The sequence below is a fragment of the Pan paniscus genome, chromosome 7, assembly GCF_029289425.2.
Source record: "Pan paniscus chromosome 7, NHGRI_mPanPan1-v2.0_pri, whole genome shotgun sequence".
NCBI classification, from domain to species: Eukaryota; Metazoa; Chordata; class Mammalia; order Primates; family Hominidae; genus Pan; species Pan paniscus.
The window spans coordinates 135,846,257-135,869,459 of NC_073256.2; the positions used below are offsets into that span (position 1 = coordinate 135,846,257).

The window sequence follows — 23,203 nt, forward strand, 5'->3', positions numbered from 1 at the left end:
GCAAAATCAGGAAACTGAAAGACTAATCAAAGTATTCTTATCAACAGAAATGAAGAAAGGCTTTTAGTTCAGTGCTAAGACTATCAAAGGAAGAACAAACCCAATTTAATCCAATCAACACTTTTTAAATGCCTACTTTATGCCAGGCACTGGGTTAACACAGCTAGAGATAGTAAGATAAATCAGACACAATTTCTACCTTACAGAAGTTTCTGGGCTGGTGGGAGGGAGATAAACATGGAACCAAATAATTTTAATATCGTGATAAGTGTTATAATACTAACAATAATAGCTGTCATTTATTAATTGTGTAAAATGTAAAGCAAACACAGAATGGAAAAATTAGTTTTGCTTGGAGAGGTCCAGAGAGGGTAGGGAGGAGGGGAATAATTACAGTCAGCACCTGAAAATGACCAGAAGTTCACGAAGCTAATACTGAGGCAAGAATGAGAGTGATGTGCTGTGGTTTCAGGACAGGATGGATTGTTGTAATGGTTAAAATGAAGCTGACGAAAAACCTCATAAGCCAAACTTAGGAATTGTGACGTTATTCAGTAGGCATTAATTCTCAATAAGCAGGAAGCAGTTTGGTTCAGTCCGGTTTAAAAAAGACAAGAGAATACTTTCCTAGAGAGCCATGAGGCAGGATCATAGGAAGAAGAGAGACTAAATGGTTCTGTCTGTGAAAATTTAGACCAGAAAAGTGGCAGTAAGAAGAGAGAAGAGGAGATGGATACAGGATGCAGCATGTCTTCAAACTGAAATGCAAAAGTGGAGGGAGACATTCTGAAGACCCAGAAGAGAAACAGATGAAAAGAATTGTGGTGTGGGAGGAGCAAGGGACGGTAGGCAAGGAGAAGACCACAGTTAGGTCACCGGCCTTGGGAAAGGGAACATCTTTTTTTCCTCGACCAGCCTGGGCAACATGGTGAAAACCTGTCTCTACAAATAAAAATACACAAAAAATTGGCCAAGTGTGGTAGTGTGCGCCTGTAGTCCCAGCTACTCGGGAGGCTGTGTGTGGAGGCTCCGGGGCTTGTGCCCAGGGTATCGAGGCTGCAGTGAGCCGTGATGTCACATGTCACAACTCATTAAAGGGTATTGAATGATACCCAAGAGAGGAAAAATCTGATTTCCTTAGCCTGGCCCTCAAAGCATTCTGTAATGTAGCTTACAACCTATTCTTCTGATCCATTTTCACCTCCTTTATTCTTCCCTCCTGAGGGTATAGAAACCCAAATGTCTTCGGGACTCAGGTGGGTAACACACAAGGGGGTGAAGTGGCAGGGTCTGAGGCCCTGAAGTGGTGAGTCCATGGCTCACAGGACATTATATTTTCTTTTTAAATTCACTGAGAGGCAAACAACATATATACACACAGAGATTTTAGAAGTTTAACGTTTATCTTGAGAGGCTTTACCTTCTAAAATTCTACACAGCATCAATCCAGCCTTCTCTAAGCAGACTTCCCAGTCAACCAGGCTTATAGACAAGAGTTCCTTCTCATGTCTTATTAGGGTTATAAGCATGTCCACCCCCATGCTTATTTTCTATATCACTTACCTGCACATATAAGATGCTATCCCTCAGAGTGTACAGGTCAAACAAAGCATGAGCTTTGGATTCAGACAGCCCTGGGTTAAAATACTGGTTTTGCCACCTCTGGGCTTGTATAACATGTGAAAAGCTATCTAAGGTCTTGGAACCTCACTTTCCTCATTTGTCAAATGATAATAATATTAATAATAATACCAACCTTAAAGGGTTATTGTGAAGATAAAATTAAACAATATATGAAAAATACTTCCTGGATTGCCTGGCATATAAACCCTCAATAAATATGTTTTAAGATATATGGTTTTCCCCAACATGATGATAATTTAAGGAAGGGCGAGAATCACATCTTCTGAATTCTTTATACCTTGAGTTACTAGAGAAATATCTTGGGAGTATTCGATGCTAAGTATATGTTTAGGAAATGGGTTGATATTTAAAATAATCATTATTACTAAAAAACACACTGGGCAAGGCAAAATTTTCATGGGCTGGAGAAATTATCACTAATTGCTAGGTTTTAGGGCCTTAACTAGATTAGTGAGATGCTTCTAAACAATAAAAAAACAAAAATCACACACATAAGTATATGTGTATATCTACGCATTTATATAATTCTTTACATACAAATGTATATCTGTAACACATATGTTTATAATTCTTTACCACTTGCAAAGTGCTTTCTCACAAACTTTGATGTGGAGTTCCTGCAACTACGGATCAATAATAATAGCCAATACCAACTTTATAAGATACCTATTATCATAAATTTATTTTAGGGAAAGGGAAACTGAGGCTCAGTGAGGTTAAACATACTTGGCCAAGGTCACACACCGTGAATAATGAATGGAATGTACTCTATTGCAGGTCACCACAGTCCAATCTTTCTCTCATCTTTCATAGGTATCAAAGATATGAAGCTTGCCAAGAGTATTCTAAACATTTAAGAGTAACATTACCCTACAGTTAATATGGGAATTGAAAAATATCTCTAATAAGAATTTCAACAGAGAACATGGGGGATCAAACACAGTGTCCTAAAAGGATCTTGGCCAAGATCTCTTGAAGATAGTTGTGTTTTATTGAAACAGTGCCACAGGATTGTAAATATCATCAATCCTACATGTGTGGACTTCAGTTTCCTCCATCAATAACACATGACATCAGGCTCCTCATCATAAATGACGCCATCTAAAGGAAAAGAGTCATTGGTCTACTTAGCTGATTGCCTCTAATAGGTCTAATTTTTGATCTCCCAATAACATGCAGGCTCTGTAAGGATGGGAACTCTGACTTGACAGGAAGAGAGCATGTGGTATATTAATTTTTTTTTTTTTTTTGAGACAGAGTCTTGCTCTGTCGCCCAGGCTGGAGAGCAGTGGTGGGATCTCAGCTCATTGCAAGCTCTGCCTCCTGGGTTCACACTATTCTCCTGCCTCAGCCTCCTGAGTAGCTGGGACTACAGGCGCCCACCACCACGCCCAGCTAATTTTTTGTATGTTTAGTACAGACAGGGTTTCACCGTGTTAGCCAGGATGGTCTCAATTTCCTGACCTTGTGATCTGCCCGCCTTGGCCTCCCAAAGTGCTGGGATTATAGGCATGAGCCACCGCGCCCAGCTGTGGTATATTAATTTTTAAACAGAAAATGGGAGCAAAACCAAGGGGAAAGGGCATCTCCAATTTTGCAATCTGACTCCAGTGCTTTCCAAAAACATGCAAAACCAAAAAATAAACTGACAGAGTAATTAACAAGTCATCAATAAAAAAGAAATCAGAGTTGGGCATGATGGTGCACACCTATATCCCTGGCTACTCAGGAGGCTGAGGCAGGAGGACTGCTTGAGCCCATGAGTTCAAGATCAGCTTGGGCAGCATAGCAGCACAGTGAGACTCCTACCCTGTTTAAGAAAGAAAGAAATCAAATGGAAACAGGAGTTTTTTAAAACAGGGACAACAGAATGGATCATACTTAATTGACTTAGTTTCTCTGATAGGGTATAAAGCTCAGCATTCACAATGTAAGCAGATGCAGATGTTTGATCATATTTGATTTAGTATCATGTGTCATTATCACAGGAGACTAGAGAATAGAATAAAGACAGGGGAAAAAATAACTGGATCTGGTCAAAGGTGAGGCAGTAGGAGATCAAGTCCCTTGCTATAAAGGCTTCATTCTGCTCCTTGAATTTGGTTGGAAAAACACACTCATGAAAAGAGTGTCTTGTCCATTTCAGAACCCCACTCTGGTTATTTCTAAATGAGGTAACCTAATGGACTTTTCATAAGAATGGGTCTCCTGTTCTCCCACAGCCATGTCACCGAGCTTTGAACATTTTCCGGTGCCCCTGCACAAATCAGTTTAGTCTCTGGGTTTCTGTTTATTCATGTGAAAAGAAGGAGACAGAGGAGGTCCCTTGCAGTCTGACATCACGATGCCATGCTTTTCTATAAAATATTTCACAGCAATGGGATACAGTCTATCTCTCTTGGCACAGTGTTTGGCTCATAGTGCTGTCATTAAATGATTATCAATTCACTAATTGTTGACTAGTAATGATAATAGGTAATATTTCTTGATGTCCTTTGATGTGCTAGGCACTGTTCTAAATATTGTCCGGGTTTTAACTCCTTAATCCTCCCAACAAGCCTGTGTGGTGGGTCCTGTTGATGCTAAGTGCTCAGCTCCTCTAATTACCTTGAGTCACCCATTGAACTCCGAGCCTCACTTCTTCACCTGTAACAGCTTGCAAGATTGTTGAAAGCCACTAACTCTTTCACACTGAGGAGTTCTAGGCACAGTTCTAGGTACTGGACAGGCATCACATGTACTGGACAGAACTACAGTCCATGTGGTTCTCAGCAGAGCATCCTGCACATAGAAAGCCTCCAAGAAACGATGGGCATTATTAAGGATGTCAGGGATTTTCTAAAGCAAGGCTGCTCCCATAGTAAGAATATTCCTTCTAGTTCTGATTTATGAAACAAATAGTTCATCTGGTGACAATTTCCACTCTTTTCCTGTCAAATACTATCACTAAATAAATTTTGAATTTAGAGTATCGATGAATGTGTCCTTGGAGCAGTAGTTTACTTACACTAGCCTACAAATTGGTGCTGTTCTGTGATGAAAATGGAAGAAATAAAAATAATGTATGTTTTTCTTCAAGCAAAAATCTATTTTGAAATCATGAGTATTTTGTGTTAAAATTCCTTTGGTTTATAAAATGGTGGTGAGAGTACTTTTTAATTAAAAAATATTAATGAGCAAAATACAAAAGGTGGCAACTCTATGTCATTTGCAAAAATGCTTTCTGCAATTTAACTTGTCTATGAAATCCAAAAGTCTTGGATGCACTGATGAAGACTCAGACGAGCAGAATCTCAAGGAGAAGAGAAGAGAGTATTGTTCCTTTGTCAGCAGTCATCTCCTAACAACAGGCAACACCGTGCCTTTCTTTATAAGAATGCTTTGGTATCTTCAGATTATTCTTTCAGTGAAAAACAAAATGCAAATATGGATTTTCAAACTCAATTTCTCTATAAGTATCTATATCATGGATAAATATAAAACCATATCCATCCATCCATCTATCCATCTTTAATCTAAATGATCCTATGGCCAGAATGGAAAAAATGCAGGATAACACGTTCATCTTTTCATTTTAAGAATGGTATGTAGTTTAAAAAATGGAAAAGTACACAAGTTTTTATAAACAAACTTTACTGAGACATAACTTACATACAATAAATCCCACATATTTGAAATATCAAGTAGATGATGTTTGACAAAGATACAAAACATTTTCACCTCCTTCACTCCCTTTTACAGTCAATTCCCTTTTACCCCCTACTCCAGGCAACCACTGATCTGACTGCTATCCCTACAGGTTAATCTTGCAAGTTCTAGAATTTCATATGATTGGAATCACATAATATGTGCCCTTTTGGGTTTAACGTGTTTCACCGAGCACAATGTGAGATTCGCTCACATTGTGTGCATCAGTAGTAAGTTCCTTTTTATAGTTAAATAGAGGTTTTGGTGTGAACATACAATTTATTCTCCTCTTGACTGATATAAGGGTTGTTTAGAATTTTTGGTTATTCTAATCTCTTTTGAAATTATTGGACTAGAATTCTTAAGAACATACGTTTCCATTTCTCCTGGGTAGATACCTCAGAGTGGAACTGCAGAATCATCTCATAAGTTTGTGATTAACTTCATAAGAAACTTGATGTTTACGAATCAGGTGACTCCATATTAAACTCACATACAACATACATACAAGAGATTCATGTGTGCCACGTCCGCAGCAACACTGGATATGGCTTGGTATGGGAATTTAAGCCATTCTACTGGGTGTAAACTATTATTTGTGATTTTTATTTGGATTTTCTTGATGACAATATTTCTGAGCATACTGTCATGTGCCTTTTGGCCATTCTTATATTTTCTTTGTGACGTATCATTTCAAATCTTTTGCCCATATTATTGGGTTGTCTTCTTGAGTTTTAAATGTTCTTTATGTATTTTGTATACAAGTTCTTTTTTAGATATATAATAAAAGTGCTTTCTTCTTGTCTCTGGCTTGGCTTTTTCACTTCCTTGACGGATTCTTAGAAAAGCAGAAGACTTTTAATTTTGATAAAGACCAATTTAGAAGCCAAGTGTGATTGTGTGCATCTGTAATCCCAGCTACATGTGAGGTTGGGGCCATGGTATCTTTTGTGCCAACAGCTCAAGTCCAGCGTGGGCAACAGAGCAAGACGCTGTCTCAAAAACAATAACAAAGAAAGAAAAGAAAAGAAAAGAAAAAAGAAAAGAAATAAAAAGACCAATTTATCAACTTTTTTTCTTTTAAACTAAGGTGCTTCCAGGGACATATATAATAATTCCTTGCCTATTCTCAAGGTCGTGAAATTTTCTCTTACGCTTCCTTCTATAAAGTTTTAAATTTAGGTCCATTATTTATTTCAAATTAAATGTTGTGTATAGTGTGATGCAGGAGTTGAAGTTCACTTATCTTACTAAATGAAGTTCATTTAGTTATTCCAGTACCCTGTAGTGAAGAGACCACCCTTTCTCTCGAATTGCTTTGGTACGATATTTGAAAAACATTTGGCCATATATGTGTGAGTATATTTATGGAATTTCTATTTTGTCCTACTATTATAATCTACAAGTTAGTCTTTATTCCAGTACCATATTACCTTAGTTATTGTAATTTTATAGTAAGTCTTAAAATTAGGTGGGCAAGTCCTCAAAAGTTTGTTCTTTTTCTATATGAGTTTCACTACTCTAACGTCTTTGCACTTCTGTACAAATTTCAGAATCAATGTGTTCATTTTCTTTTAAAAAATCTGGTGTTATATTGATTGTGATTGCAGTGAATCTATAGATCATTAGAATAATGGACATAATTTTAACATTGAGTCTTCTAATCCACAAGTGTGGGATATCTCACCATTTATTTAGATATTTAATTTCTCTTAGCAATGTTTTACAGTTTTCTGTGTAGTCTTAGATATATTTTGTTTAGCTATTACATAGTAATCTTGTATTTTGCGCACTAAGTTATATTATTAGTTCCTGTAGGATTTTTTTCTTCATATAGGTTAAGCATCCCTAATCTGAAAATTCAAGATCTGAAATGCTCCAAAATCCAAAACTTTTTGAACACCAGCATGAAGGTCAAAGGAAATGCTCACTGCAGTACTTCAGATTTTACATTTTTGGATTTGAGAAGCTCAACTGGTATGTATTCTGCAAATATTCCAAAATCCAAAAAAATACAAAACTGAAAACACTTCTGGTTCCATGTATTCTAGACAACACTCCAACTCTAGATCTCATAGTTTTTTATATAAACCATTTGATCTATACATAAAAATAATTTCACTTCTTCCTTTCTAATCTTTTTGTCTTTATTTCTTTTTCTTGCTTTATTTCACTGGCCAGGGTCTTCAGAACAATATTTAATAGAAGGTAAGTAGCCGGGTGTAGTGGCTCATGCCTGTAATCCCAGCACTTTGGGAGGCTGAGGTGGGTGGATCACTTGAGGTCAGTAGTTTGAGACAAATCTGGCCAACATTGTGAAATCCTGTCTCTACTAAAGATATAAAAATTAACTGGGCATGGTGGCAGATGCCTATAATCCCAGCTACTCGGGAGGCTGAGGAAGGAGAATCACTTGAACCTGGGAGGCGGAGGTTGCAGTGAGCCAAGATCGTGTCACTGCACACCAGCCTGGCTGACAGAGTGAGACTCTGTCACACACATACAAAAATAAATTAAAAAAAAATAGGTAAGAAAGCTAATGGTCTTGTCTTATTCTGTATAGAAAAAAGTTTTTTAACCATTTAGGATGATGTCACCTGTACGTTCACCATAAATGCTGTTTATCAAGATTTCTGTTATTTCTACTTTTCTGGTAAGTTTTTTTAAAAATTATGGATCAACACTGAATTTTGTCAAATGCTTTCTCTGCATCTATTGAGAAGAATGTATATTGGACATACATTCTATAAAATGTTCTATAGGTATCAGTTAGGTCACATTGATTGACAATGCTGTTCAGATCATCAGAGAGTGATGTTGAAGTTTACAACTGTAATGGTAAATTTATCAATTTCTACCTGAATATTATCAGTGTTCACCTTATGTATTTTGACACTCTATGTTAAGAGTGCAAATGTTTAGAATTGTTATGTCTTCTTGGAGAATGTAACCCTATATCATTCTGTAATTGCCTTTTTTTTTTTTTTGACGGAGTCTTGCTCTGTTGCCAGGCTGGAGGGCAGTGGCATTATCTCGGCTCACTGCAACCTCCGCCTCCCAGGTTCAAGCGATTCTCCTGCTTCAGCCTCCCGAGTAGCTGGGACTACAGGTGTATGCCATCATGCCCAGCTAATTTTTGTATTTTTAGTAGAGACAGGTTTCACCATATTGGCCAGGATGGTCTCAATCTCTTGACCTTGTGATCCATCTGCCTTGGTCTCCTGAAGTGCTGGGATTACAGGCTGTCTTTATTCTTTTCACTCTTGTTCTGAAGTCTGCATTGTCTCAACTCAATATAACTACTATAAGCGTCTTGACTGTGTTAGTGTAATACATCTTTCTCCAATACTTTAATTTTAACCTGAGTACTTAAAGTGTGTTTCTTCTAGAGAGCATATAGTTAGGCTTTTTTTGCCCCTAATCTGACAATCTCTGTCTTTTAACTAGTGTGTTAAGACTATTCACATTTAAGGTAATTATTGGTAGACTTAAAATTTACCATCTTTATACTTTTCTATTCATTGCTCTTGTTTCTCTCTTTTTTCTTTGACCTTTTCTGATTTTAACTGAGTATTTGAGGCCATTTCATTTTATCTTCTCAACACATTATTTATCTTTCCTTTATAAAAAAATTTTTAGTGTTTGCCTTACAGTTAACAATATATGTTTTTAAGTAATCTAAGTCCACCTTCAAATAACACTATTCTTCACATGTATTGCAGGTACCTTATAACAAAGCATTCTATTCCTCCCTTCCATCCCTTGTGGCATTGCTGTTATTCATTTTACTTATCTATATGGTATAAAACCCAGTGTATTATTGTTATTATTGCTTTAACCAGTTAGCCTTTAGATCAATTAATAAGAAAAAACAAATTTATTTTACCTTCATTTATTCATTTTCTGACATTCTTCCTTTCTTTCTGTTGATTCAAGTTTCTGATCTATATCGTTTTTCTTCTGCCTGAAGAACTTTTATCACTTCTTGCAGGGCAGTTTGCTGACACTGAATTGCTTCAGTTTTTGTTTGTTTGGGCAAGCCTTTCCTTACTTTTCTGTTTGAAGAATAATTTTATTGGATATAGAATTGGCCATTTTTTTTTGTTTCAACCCTTTAAAGTTTTCACTCATTTTCTTCTTGCTTAAGAGGTTCTCATTAGAAGTGTCCTGGAATTCTTATCTTTTCTCTGGAACTAAGGTACATGATATTTGTTGTTTGTTTTTAAAATCTGACTCCTTTCAAAATTTTACCTTTGTCCTGTGTGTGTGTGTGTGTGTGTGTGTGTGCGCGCATGTGTTTGAGAAAAGTAGTTCAAATATTTATCCTGTTGGTGTTATCTGAACTTCTTGGATATGTGGTTCAATGTTTGTGATTAGTTTTGGAAATCTGTTGTCATTACTATTTGAACTATTCTTCTGTCTTCTTCTTCTGATATTCTAGTAATGCATATGTTACATATTTTAATATAGTCCCACAATTCTTGGATGTTCTGCTCTGTTGTTTTCATTCATTTTACTCTTTGTATTTTGGTTTGGGTGGTTTCTATTGATTTACCTCCAAGTTCACTGATTCTTTCCATGGCTGTGTTGAGTCTACTGATGATCCCCTTGAAGGCACTCTTACTCGCTATCACAGTGTTTTTTATTTCTAGTATTTTCGTTTGATTGTTTATTAGTTCCACTTCTCTATTACATTAGTCATCTGTTCTGGCATATAGTTTACATTTTGCATTAGTACCTTTAACATATTGATCATATTTATTTTAAATTTCCTATTTGATAAACCTAACATCTGTGTCATATCTGAATCTGGTTCTGATGATTACTTTGTCTCTTCAGTTTGTTATTTTCTTACCTCTTGCGTGCTTTGTAATTTTTTGTGTGTGTCTGAAACCTGGACATGTTGTATTCAGTAATAGGAACTTGGAAGGAGGCATTTGGGGATATCCAATAAATAGTCCACTAGAACAAAGGAAGGGACTAGAAGATAGCATTATACTTCACTGATGCCAGGAAGCAAGAATCTAATGGGGGCAGTCATCAAGAGCTTTCTTTGGCAAGAGTTTCTAACCTGGGAACCTAAACAGGACCTAGGGGTGTGTTTCAGTCAAACTTCAACATACACTTTCTTATTAAACTTTTCAACTACCAACTTACTGTGATAAGTCTTACCATAGAGCCTTATCCTAGGAACTAGAGATGAGATACTTAACCCAGATGAAGAGAACTAAGGAGGGCTTTCTATAGGAGGTGGTATCTAAAACTCAAGCCAGAAGGAAAACTGGAATTATTCAGGTGAATGGGTGGGTGTCAAGAAGGTAGAGAGTATGACATTTGAGAACCCTTGAAAGTAGTTCAGTGGGCCTTCAGCTTAGAGGAGGAGGGAGTATAGGCAAAACCAAACACCATCACCATCACCCCTAGCACCACCATCACCACCGACAACAACCACCATTACCACCACTGCCACTGCCACCATCACCACCACAATAATCCAACATCTTGAACAGAAAAACAGACTGTTTTTTAAAACTATAAAATGCTCATCCCTGGAGGTGTTGAAGCAAAGGCTGTCCAACTACACAGTAGGGATGTTAGAAAGGGTAACACAGGGGGACATGTACCTATATTGTAAGGGGGACACTCAGCCTCCGTTCTTCCTATTCCCTTGTGGAGGGACTTCCCTGACTAACGCTCTTGGCCTCTCTCCTGCCCTCCATTTGCTATTCATTCAGCCCAGTCCCATGTTCTGTCCTCACTTGAGACCTGTGTCCTGACGTAGTCTGCTTTCTGCCAAGCCTTAAAAGAGGCAGTGCTCAGTTGTGCCAGTGACTGGGATGATCCATTTAGAGAGGAAACATTCTTAGTAAATAAATTTGTCTACAGATATAAATTACATTCTCCAAAGACTTTTATCAGGAATGGAGCTGGTATTTTGTGGTCCACTGACCTTCTACTTGTGTTAATTTCTCATTGAAAGGGTCTTTTTTTTTTTTTTCTTAAATTGATCCCATAAATCCTTGGAAGACATCTAAAGTCCTTTCCAACACTCAGAATTCTTTTCCCCTGAATCATCAAGAAAACGAAGTTCAGTACCCTTGTTTTAAGAATGCTGAGAAATAAATCATGTATATTAAAGTTAGTAAGTTTATAATTTAGAAAGCTAGTAAGTATTCCATTAAAAGGGGTTAAAATGAAAAATCAATGGCTCTATTGGAAAATTAGGAGAAACAACTTATGTTCTAATCATATCAGAAACTTTACTATGTAAATATAAAATTTATGCTCAAGTTTCAATAAGAGTATAGAGCAGTTCACACAAAAAAGAAATGTGAAAAAACAAATACAAAGAGATAGGAAAGTAGATCACAATATCCAGAGCAGAAGTGATAAAGATGAGAAAATGTGTAGCTGACACACTGGATAGTTAAATACGTCTACATTTTGTTTGGTTATACTGGATTCTACTAAGTAGTATTCTCGTAAGTACATCACATAAAGTAATTATTCTACTCCTTTTGACACTTGTTAACTACACACCCCATTGGTTTCTACAGGGAACTCTAACCATAATAAAAGAATTGGAAGACAATCACAGAAGGATAGAGGAGTAGAACAGTCCAGAAAAATCAGCACTGAAGAGAACAACGTTAGCAAATGCATGGAGCCACATTCCAAAGGTCCTAAAAAGATAGTGATTTTCCCTTTACTCAATAGCATATTCAGAACTGCCCAATTTCAAGGTGCTACATCTCAGCAGAATATTTTTAAAAAGGAAAAGAAGTACAAGTGGGTGACAGTTGCAGCATAAAAAAACAGACCAGAGGCATACATCTATTTTGTAGGCGATCATTTAGAAATATAATAAGTCAATAGGAATCATTTGTAAGTGATACTCATATGATAACAATTTGTTCTTGTAGACATCTAAAGGATACCCATGGTTCGTCCATGAAGTAGACCAAGGAAACCCTTTATACATTCAAAGCAGCTTTTAAAAAATATTTTATATTCTGGGGAGCTCTGAGTGCTTCACCTCTGAAAACAAGCCTTTAAAGTTGGCAGGAGAAGGAACCCTTCACAGATAGAGGATTTGAAGCCAAACGAGGTGAGGTGATGTTAGCAACCACCACAGGAAGAAACTTCAAACCTGAAGAGATACTTGACTGTGCATAAAAGAATCTGAAAGTTGCCTGTGAGCTTACACCTGGCCCCAGAAGAGCCTCCTCATCAGCATTCCAAGCCAGGCCTCAGAAAGCTAGGGACAGAATCTTGCAAGCACAGAAACATACACAAATTTCTTTTCTTTAAACCTAATCTCATGATTTCAGTCTATATATCCTAATGCCTCTCCAGTGTTCTAACCATCTTATTCTTTTTAAAGTGTGCTTCTGCAGGGAGTTAATGCTACTAGTACAGCAGCAGCCCCCTTAGCTACGGTTTCGCTTTGTGCAGTTTCAGTTACCTGTGGTCAATTGTGGTCTGAAAAGTAGATGAGTACAGTACAATAAGATGTTTCAAGAGACAGAGAGATTTACCTAATTATTATTATGGTATATTATTATTAATCATTCTATTTTATCATTAGTTCTTGTTAATCTCTTACTGAACCTAATTTAAAAAATTAAACTTTATCATAGGTATGTATGTATACACTATATAAATAGTGTTTGGTAATATCTATGGTTTAAGGCATCCACTGGGGGTCCTGCTATGTTTCCCTTGCAGATGAGGGGGGATTACTGCAGCTTCTCTTCTGATTAAAACATCTGCCACCAAAGAGCAGGTATCTTCTGGGCACAATAAAATTTTCAAAAATTTTGATATTGCAAAAGATTTTGAACACTGATAGGTTAAAACATGTCTAAAGTTTTCTTAGACTTTGAAGCACCTAAGGGAAAATTTTGTTTAGAATTTAAAGTTCTTCAAATAAACACAGAAACAAATGTTCATATAGTAGAACTCTTTGTAAAAACAAATACAGACAATTTAAACACTACTGAGGTTAAAGCGTAATTTTCAGAAAAGGTTAAAATCATGACTGTCATACAAATATGGAAGTGAACACATCTTTAAGATTTTAATTTAACTTATTAATGAGGAAACTGGCAAGATGTTACAATCAGCTCAAGGGAGAATCCCAACAGCAGACACAATTATAGATCAGGAAGACTGAAATAAATGTATAAATGGGAGGTAAAACTCACCTTATCCACAGTGGTTAGGCAAGTGAACTGAACCTCTGTGGAACAGAAGTTACATGTCAACGGAGAAAAATTATATTGTATTACTCTCTGTTATCTACAACTCACAGAGTTATAAAATTGCTGCCTAGAATCAAAGAATTAGATAACCCAAAATATTGTGCTATAGATGACCATGCATAGTTTTCCATGGAAGCACAATTTTTTTCCTACATGGATCACTGACTATCTTACTTACCACTGTATTCTGAAAACCTGGTACATGGTAGATGGTCCATAAATACTTCCTAAATGGATGAATGAATGCCCATTATATGTCAGTCATTAAGCTAGGCCCTTCACATTCATCATCCCATTTAATCTTCCCCCAAATTCTTTAAGATAAATATTATTTTACTGACAAGAAACTAACGTGTGGCATTATGTTTTTATTACATGTCAAAAGTTGGTGTAGAGGGCAGCAGGGAGGATTTGACTCAGACCTATGATCAGAAAACCTATCTCTGTTTTCTTCTTCTTTTTCTCTCCATTTAATATATGTCTTTTTTATTTACTGTCACTGGACCATGTGCCTCTAAATCAAGGGATGTTTGTATATAACATTGATATAACACGCTTCCTCAATAAGCATGATAGAGGAGATCCTTGCTTTAAGAAAAATAAAAGAACAGCAGCACTCGGGAGAATCTAAGCATAAATAAGAGATACATGAACAATCTTTTCTGCAGCCCTAAAGATTAGCACAGGATATTTACCAGCCCAGAATGTTTTGTTTCCCTTAGATGCTCCTTTCCCTCCTTTCCCAGGATAATAAAGCTGGATGAATTCAACATTACGTGTATTGTTTTGTTATCAAAGATATCATCAGGGCAACACTTGGAAAAGAGCAGCAGCTCACATGCGTTGTATGCTCACTGTGACTGTGTACCACCTTCATAGCAACACTATGAGGTAGATACTATTAGCATCTCCTTTTCTGCAGGTGACAAGCTGCCATGCACCCAGCAACCTTTACAAAATCACAAGGTTGTGATGCAGCTCTGGGCTGTGACCTGGTACTTGTAACCACTCCCCTGTCCTCTCTTAAGTCATTCTACTGTCTGCATACCCTGGTGAGGTTTGCTCTGTCATCACATCTTGAGTTTTACAAACCTCTTTGCCCTGTTCATCACAGCCTCCAAGAGTATTGGGATTCCCACAGCTTCTAGCATCATAGGGCTGGTAAATGCACACTGGCTGAAGTCCTGAAAGCTATTTTCTGGCCACTTGGCACTTGTGATCATTTGGGTATTTTGCATTCACTCTTAGAGAGGCAGGGGCCAGGGAACAGGGGAAGAGAGTTGTCTTCTGAGGCTTCAAATAGGTGAATGTCAAAAAGATGTAGACCAAAAGTTAATCTGAAATCATTCTCTCTGTTCCCTAAGTCCCCAAGTAATTCCCTGCTTTCTTCTTCTTGCCAGAAAATAGGCTGCCCTTAAAAGGAAATAACAGCATGTTTTTCGACACTTCCAGGTGAGTCCTGACATGACTAATAGCACAATGCCAACATGTAAAAGGAGTCAAGAAACAGTTAGCTTAGTGGTTTACCTATATTATTTCATTTAATTTTCATGACATCTCTCTGAGCCAGGTACTATTTTCTTTATTTTGGAGATGAGGTAGTGAGGTTAAGTAACTTGCCCAGGTTAATAAGCAGCTTGCCCAAGATCCCAAGAAAGTAGTGATTTCCCAATACCTGATATGTTTCATGAAGACCAAGTCTGCCACCAAAAGCATACGACAACTGTTTGAAATGCATACCTCATTCCCACACTCCTGTCCTCATGTCACTTAGCAGAAAACCTTGGGAAGTGGGACCATTTATTCCATAAGCATTGATGCATGAATCTTTATTTCTGAGGACTGTAAGGCTCATCCTCTTCAAACCATTATAAATGCTTATCCTTCCCTCAAGGGGACCTCATAATTCTCACCCCTAATAAAAGATAACACTGCTTTCAAATAAGATCATGAAAAAGGCTTTGCCATTACTATCGCACAGGCATTAAAAAACATTAAGCAGCCATTATCTGATGAAGGCTACCATAATCAGGCAAACGGTTACTAACTGATTGATTAGAGTTAGGAGTAGAATAACTGACCTTAGATGGGCTTTTCTTAAACTCTTAAGGGAGGAACTAAGAAAATGAATGTAGACACTTGGAATCGAAGCTAAGTACCCACACTGCCTTCCGAATTTCTGAGATTTCATCCAAAAGGGCCATTGACTCTAGTTGGAAGTGACAGAGGAAATGCATAAAGGACCATTTTTATATTTAAGATAGAAGGATTTTACTCTCTTGTTTGTTAACTCAACTTGAGCTACAATTGGGTGTTTTCCCTATATATTTAGACATATCAATGTGGTCAGCAGGAATCTAGGATCATCTAGCTCAGCATTTTTTTTAAACATTTAGTGCTTAAATGTTTAAAAAAAAATTTTTTTTTTAAATCAATCAAGTTTTCAAAATCAATCAAGTTTTCTGTATGGTTCAAATATACACAACAGACATGAAGGGAGTGGTTTTGGTTCACGCACCCGCCTCTACCCAAAGCACACCCACATCCCTTTGGCAGTCAAGGGCTCCATGAAACACACATAGAAAACCATCGACTGAGACCTATTCTAAGAAGGTGAATTGACCTGCCCCAGATCTCACAGCTACAGCCTAAGAGCTGAACTGCAAAAAGAAATACTTTCTGCTTAACAAGTCCCTTTTTAAAGTAATAGAAGTGAACAGAACAAGAGAGATTAGGATTTGTCATGACAGAAAGTGTGGGTTTGGAAAGAGGTTTGTCATCGAGAATGCTGAGCTATTTCATGACAAGTCACTTTACCACCAGAGTGAAAGCATTTTCTCAGAAAAAAAAGATCTGGACTAGAAATGACTTCTTAACACTGTCTCCCCCTTGAAGCCACACAGTTTTGGTTTACAGAGTGTATCCTCAGTCCTATCTTTCACTGCACTGTTTGTGCAGGGAAAAGAGAAGTGTTGCCCACATACAAGCAGGATCTTAGGGTGAAAGGGCAGGCAAGGTCTGGAAAAGCCCCCTTATTCTGATGGGCTACCACGGTGGGCATATTTGCTCCATCTTGCCCACTCCATCCCCCAATTGAGAGACTTGATCTGAAGCCCCTTTATGGTTCACTATCCTGGCCTATTTTCTGCTTTCAAGTACTTACTGACCTCCACGTATAATATTTGAATACCCTTGATCTAAATGGAATCGTTATCTGTGCCTTGAAACTATTCATCCCAAGGGCAGAGAGTTAGTATTATTATATTCCATTTCAGAAACTTGGAACATTGCTAGGTGCAGATACAAGAAGGTGGTCAACAGGGAAATGGATGGCCAGAGGACAGGAGTGTCAGGAAAACCGACTTTCCACCATGGACTCTTTCACATGATTGGATACATGTGTATAGCTCACCCAAAGAAGTCAATATACTTTATCTTAGACATTTTTTAAAAAGCATTTTCCTACTTAGAAACCTTTTCTACTTGGAAGATCTACATAGTGATCCTATAGCCAAGCTCATGTGAAAGACTTCCTTCTTTCCTTTCTCTATGATTGGCATGCTCTTATTTTCTTTAGGATCCCCCAACCCTGCACCCTGATTCCCATATACTTTTACAATGGATGCGCAAAATCCACAGTTTTCTATAATAACCATGTATGTTTGTTAAATAGCATGGCTCACATGGATCTGGAATTTATCACCCCTTTGGAAGTAAACCCATGCCAGACAATTTCAGCAGGAAGATGTTGTTTCATGGTAAGGGTATGGGAAAGGCTATCGTGACTGGGAGAAAGAAAAGGAGTGAAATATCTGGGATACTGCATACTTTACCAGTTATGTCATGCTGTTTGAATGACTCACTGTAGATCTGATACTGATTCGGACAATGTTTCTTCAACCACTTGCAGACATCCTGCTGGGTCCATAGAGCCACCGGTTTAGATAGCTTCACCGTAGCTGACTATAAATAAAGAAGGAAGATCTGTCAATGCTGGCCCCATGCCTAGGAAGACACTATAGTTAAAAGTCTTAGAGTGTGTTAAAGGCTACAGACTGGATTCCCTGAAGATAAATATCTAGTTCTTGTCTTTCTCCTAACCTCTGTAGACCTTCTCAATACTGCTGAAAAGCACAAAGAAAGGTCCAGGTGGAGAAGCTGTGAAAATGATCTAACCATCTCTGCTGAGAAAAAATCCCAAGGAATCCCTAGGAAGTAGTGTTTTTTAATGAATACTCTAGCAAAAAACAATGGGGTTGCTAAGCAATTAATTACATTAAAGGGGAGATATAGCTGGCCCCAAGTGCCTTTCTTTGTATTCCAAGAAGGTATTTATCTCTCGCTGTCCCTGACATTTCTAGAGCCTAGCACAACACCGGCTCCAGGAAGTGCTAATAATATTTTTAGGAATGAATGTTACTGGATTTAGATAACTGTATACTAAGAACTGCAAGTCTGCCTGGGGGCTCTGGACTTAGGGTGGCCCTGAAATGTCCAGGACCATTAGTTATACCAAAGTGGGGAAGCAAAAAGTCAGTTCCACCAGGATGTGGAGAATGGTAATAAGATAATGCGGGCAGTTAGGCTTTATACAGAAGCCAACTAGTCAAGGTCTTTTTTTTGTTCACTGGATCTTTCAGGGAAGTATTTATGAGGAAACACACACACACACACACACACACACACACACACACACACACACATAAAAACGCAGGGAGTGAGAAAAGCTTAGCCTTTGACAAATGATGGATTACAAATACATTTATTAGTGAATAAGCATCAATTTCATGCCCATGGGATGACCATGCTCTGATCGTCTCCCTCAGAGATCCCAGGAATTTGGTTTTAGACAGATTAATGCTTCACTATCTAGGATTTTTATCATGTTGGATCAGTGTTTGCCAAAAAAAAGTAAGGCTATCATATTGGCAGCTGTTTGAAGCCTCCTGGGTGGTACAAGGACGTGGCCATTATTATCCCTGCTCTTCTCCATATGCATAATTTCCTTCCACTTCTCTATCAAATCTTTCAGATTAAGGCAAAAGGAGAGCCGTCATTTGGTAGGAGTGTGATTGTAACACCTGCTGACATGTGTGTTGTTGTTGTTTCCTTGACAAAGAAAGGGCTTGCTTCAGTCTCAGAATCTTAAAAAAAGGTAGTATATCTAGCATCTAATAACTTTAAAAAACTTTTTAGTGTATTTAAAGTTACCCTTTATTTTATGGCAAATAATTATGGCAAAATAAATTTTATTTTCTGTGGCAATATCTTCTTTGCTTTTTAAACAAATTTGAGTTTAAAGACACAACTATCCCTTGGGCCAATTTTTAATAAAAAATAAAGAAACAATGGTGCAGATGGTGAGAGAGTCATAGTGAAAACAGTGGAAGTAATACGGAAGCGACTCAAGGTTGGAAAGCACAATGCCCAGGTGTTTTTTTTTTTTATTCGTATATTTCCAGTCATATGAGTCCTTGGGCCATTGCTTTCAAAATAATCACAATGCTGATCACTTTTTATTTTGTACTGTGATATTTTTCTTTTATTAATTGTGGTAGATGGTGTTTTCCAAAGATGATTTTATATATGTCCATATATTCATATATGTATGTTTTCATATAGACATATACACATACATATGTATCTGCTTTTCATTCAATGGGACTGACATTTCTTCCACTAATATGTGGGGTTGATGCTCCCTCCTACTCCATTTCAGCAGGGTTATGTGACCTTCCTGACCAATGTAGTACAGTGGAATTAATGCTATGTGACTTCTGAGGTTAGGTCATAAAAAAGAAACAGCTTCTGGCACGGACCTTTGGAAACCAACCATCATGTTGTGAGGAAGCCCAGGCCACATGGAGAGACCATGTGTAGGAGTTTTGGCCAATTTGCCAGCTAAGGTCTCAGTTGACAGTCATCACCAACGACCAGACAAATGAATGAACAAGCCTCAGATGATTCCAGCCGCCAGCCTTCAAATCTTCCAGCCAAGGCCCCCAGATACCACAATAGAAAGTCAAGCCATCTTTGCAGTGCCCTGAGTGAATCCTTGACCCACATAATCCATGAGCATCATAAACAGTTGTCTAATACCACTAAGTTTTAGGGTAAATTGTTTTGAAATCCTAGTAAGTGGAATACATGGTGAAGATGGGAGGGTGAGATCTGTTATAATTTTGTGTTCCCCAGAGTGTCTTGTTTTCAGTAGACCCCGTGTACATCCACAAGGATTAAGTGAATGAATTAATGAAATGAAACAGCATTCACAGACATAGCTTGCTATTTAATCAGCAGTGACTTTCACGTTCAGCCCTTGCTTCTCTACCCTGCTGTGTGTTATGCCTACATGGCTCCTAATCAAACATGCCTGCAGCCCTTCATACTGGGGTAATGGGCTGCAGCCATTTTCCCTCTAACATCTGTGGGAAACCATATTGACTTTGCCTAATTTTGATGAGAGAGGAAGACGTTGGGCATGGAGGGTATAAATGAATAAATGTTTTTATTGTTGATGATGTTTAGGTTTCTTTTTCTCTTTGCTAATCATCACGTCCTTTCCTTTGCACAACTAGGAAGCTAGAATTTTAGATCTTTTAGCTAGAAATCACTTACCACCATGTTTCACAAGTCAGCACCTCTGAATCTAGTTCTTTCCTGCTCTACAAATGTTCCTTCAGATTAGCTGAATGAGTTTATAGCTGACACATCATTACCCTGAAACTCTTGCAAGTAAAGCTAATCACATCTTTTGAAAACTCCTGTAAACCAGTCACAGAAGGCTGTAAATTAGGAAGGGAAAGGCAGAAAGATAAAGTTGCTTATACATCAATATATTAAACTTTTTCCTTCTTGGAAGAACATTCTTTAACTTGCTCATTTCCTGGGAAAGGGAGGACGCTCAGCCTCAACTGGGCTTCAGGTGGAGATTTACCCAAACACACTAAGCTGACTCAGAATGCATCCTCACCAGCCCACCATGTATGCTTTTGTTCTAAGTTTTCCTTTTATCATGAATTCAGAGATTCTGAGGTTAACACTCAAGGAGTTGCTTTGCTTTATTCTTCAGCATATACTCTTACTAGGCATATACTAGTAAGAGCATATACTCAAAACTTTAGGCATAGATTTTTAAGACTGTATGAGGCTGGGCACAGTAGCTCATGCCTGTAATCTCAGCACTTTGGGAGGCTGAGGCAGGCAGATCACCTGAGGTCAGGAGTTCAAGACCAGCCTGGCCAACATGGTGAAACCCCATCTCTACTAAAAATACAAAAATTAGCTGGGCATGGTGGCATGCACCTGTAATCCCAGCTACGCGGGAGACAGGAGGATCGCTTGAACCTGGGAGGTAGAGATTGCCTTGAGCAGAGATCGTGCCATTGTACACCAGCCTGGGTGACAGAGCAACACTGTCTCAAAAAATAAAAAACACTGTCTCAAAAAAAAAAATTAAGATGGTATGAGCCTACAAAAATGCCTCCATGTAAACAGACATAATAAGTAAAATGAGGGTAATAAAGATTCCTACTGTTTGTCTCTTCTTAATCAGATGGTAATAAAAGTATTGATACACTTATCAGGTGATTCTTAGCCTTGGCATTTTAATGAAATTACTATTAGTTTGCCATACTTTAAGAGCTGTAATGACTCCAGTTACCCCAGTCTGCTGCTTCTTTTGGGATTCTCAGAGCTGACTTTGATTTGTTCTGCCTGAACTTCTCTTTTTGTAGCATCCAGGGTCAACCTCAGTTACTCCCCCTTCCATCAACATTTCCTCCATCCCCAACAGCTACCAAATGTTGGGAGTGAATGGCATAACCTGATTCCTTTAAAGAGCTTACACTTCACTTCCACGTGCAATCAGAACAACAAGAAGTACGTGTTAAACCTTATCACTTGAATTCAACATATTGTCCCGCTGAAGGCAGGAAAAGAGAGGCAGAGCTGTCAATGCCTTCGACCGCCTCGTCTCCTTTCCTCAACATCCAACACCTACACTCTCTTCACAGCCATCCCTAGACGATGACTTTCTCTGATATGCTGCTGGGTTTTTTCTTCCCGCAGTAGGGGCCTAAGCCTAAATAATAAAAGTCCATAAAGCAAAGAAATAAAGCATTTCACCTTTACTAGAAACAGTAAACTCATAAGAAAAAAAACATCCTGCCCAACGGCAAACATTAAAAAAAATTTGCCCCAGTTCTTTTTCTCAATGTTCATGTCTACCACATCATTCTCTGAATTTACAACCCTGGAGACAATTTTGGTTTATTTTGCTGCCCTGAAAGAGGCCTGAGGCAGTTTGTTATCTTAACCCCTATGCATAGTGACACCAAGCAGAATTCCAGACATATCCTTTCTGAATTGGTCCTGGCCTTGCTACAGACAAACTGAAAGTGAATTTCAGACGCTTTTCCTTTCTGATGCCTTTCTGTTTTACAGGAAGAACTAACTTTACGCAAAATACACATTCCTGAGAGAATGGTTGTTTGCAAATTACTTTTTTTTTTTTTTTTGGTAAATGATTTCTATTTTAATTTACTCATATAATAAATTCAGCTATGTTTTACAGTAATTCTGATTTGTATTTAACTGGAAAGAACTCTGAAGCATTAAGTTTTAAGTTCTCCAAGGTAAACTTGAAGCTTTTCTGCTAAGTAACAGAATAATTAAATGCTTTAAAGAAGGTTGAAATTGAAAGAACATATTGCAAAATGCCTTTAAAGTTAAATTTTTATTTTGTGATTCAACTATCCTTTAGCTTATCTGTTTTACAATATAAATTCTCTTTTAATTTACTGGGCTTTGATTTATAAGAGAACACTGCAATTGTAAGATCCCAATGGTTGTACAAACTCTTAACTAGGTGAGCCCAGTTGGTTGATTATCAAAAAATAGAGAACACTTAGACTGTTTACATTCATTGGCAGGGCAAAGTGAGCTTTATGGCCAAATTTCAGAAAGCGGTTTAGTATATCATTATAAGCAAGTGTTTGCAAGCTCTAAGAATTGCCTATTTCTTCCCTTACTATCTTGCAATGTCCTTTCTTTAGTTCCCAGTCCTCTCTTTTATTAACTTCTATTGTGTCATTTTACTCAAGATTACAGAGAGAGAAAGAAGGAAAAGGAGGAAACACACACATACACAACAAACCATTAATGTCTACTTTAGCAGTTTTTAATGCTCATTCACCCAAAAAAGGTCACTAAATATCAGGAAAAATTGTTAGCTCATAGAATACTTGATATTTGAATTAATTAATTTTTAAGTACTAATAATGTCTTCTTCTGTCACCTTAATCCTTTCATGGAAAGAGGTGGTTAGAAAATTTTAAAAACATATCTTGTCTATTGCATGCTGTTTCCCGAATGGTCTATAAGATCTACATATTAGGGATTATTCATGGGTTTGGACCTAAATATTTTATGACAGAGAAAATTCTTAAACTTCATGCCTCCTAAGGGGAAGACATCTCATTGCCAGAAAGTTTACAGGTAAAAGAAGAATACATATCCCCTTAGGTGAAAGAAAGATAAATATACATAGTGCATTTGTGTTTAACTGAAAAGAACTCTTAAACATTAAGTTTTAAGTTCTCCAAAAT

The 23,203-nt window shown here is 37.6% G+C and overlaps 1 protein-coding gene across 9 annotated transcripts in view; it reads right to left on the reverse strand.

Annotated features, from left to right (window-relative positions):
• The window catches only part of SAMD12 (sterile alpha motif domain containing 12), a 489,284-nt gene that overhangs the window by 290,724 nt on the left and 175,357 nt on the right, over window positions 1-23,203 (reverse strand). For 8 of the 9 annotated variants that reach the window (XR_003028690.5, XR_004673049.3, XR_004673048.3 and 5 more), the window contains exon 3: window positions 17,429-17,558. Coding sequence is in view for 6 of the 9 variants with exons in the window: in XM_008976959.5 (XP_008975207.1) it covers window positions 17,429-17,558 (130 nt within the window). In the remaining 3 variants the exon portion in view is untranslated. The remainder of the gene's footprint in view (window positions 1-17,428; window positions 17,559-23,203) is intronic. The other variant, XM_034966524.3, reaches the window with a different exon arrangement.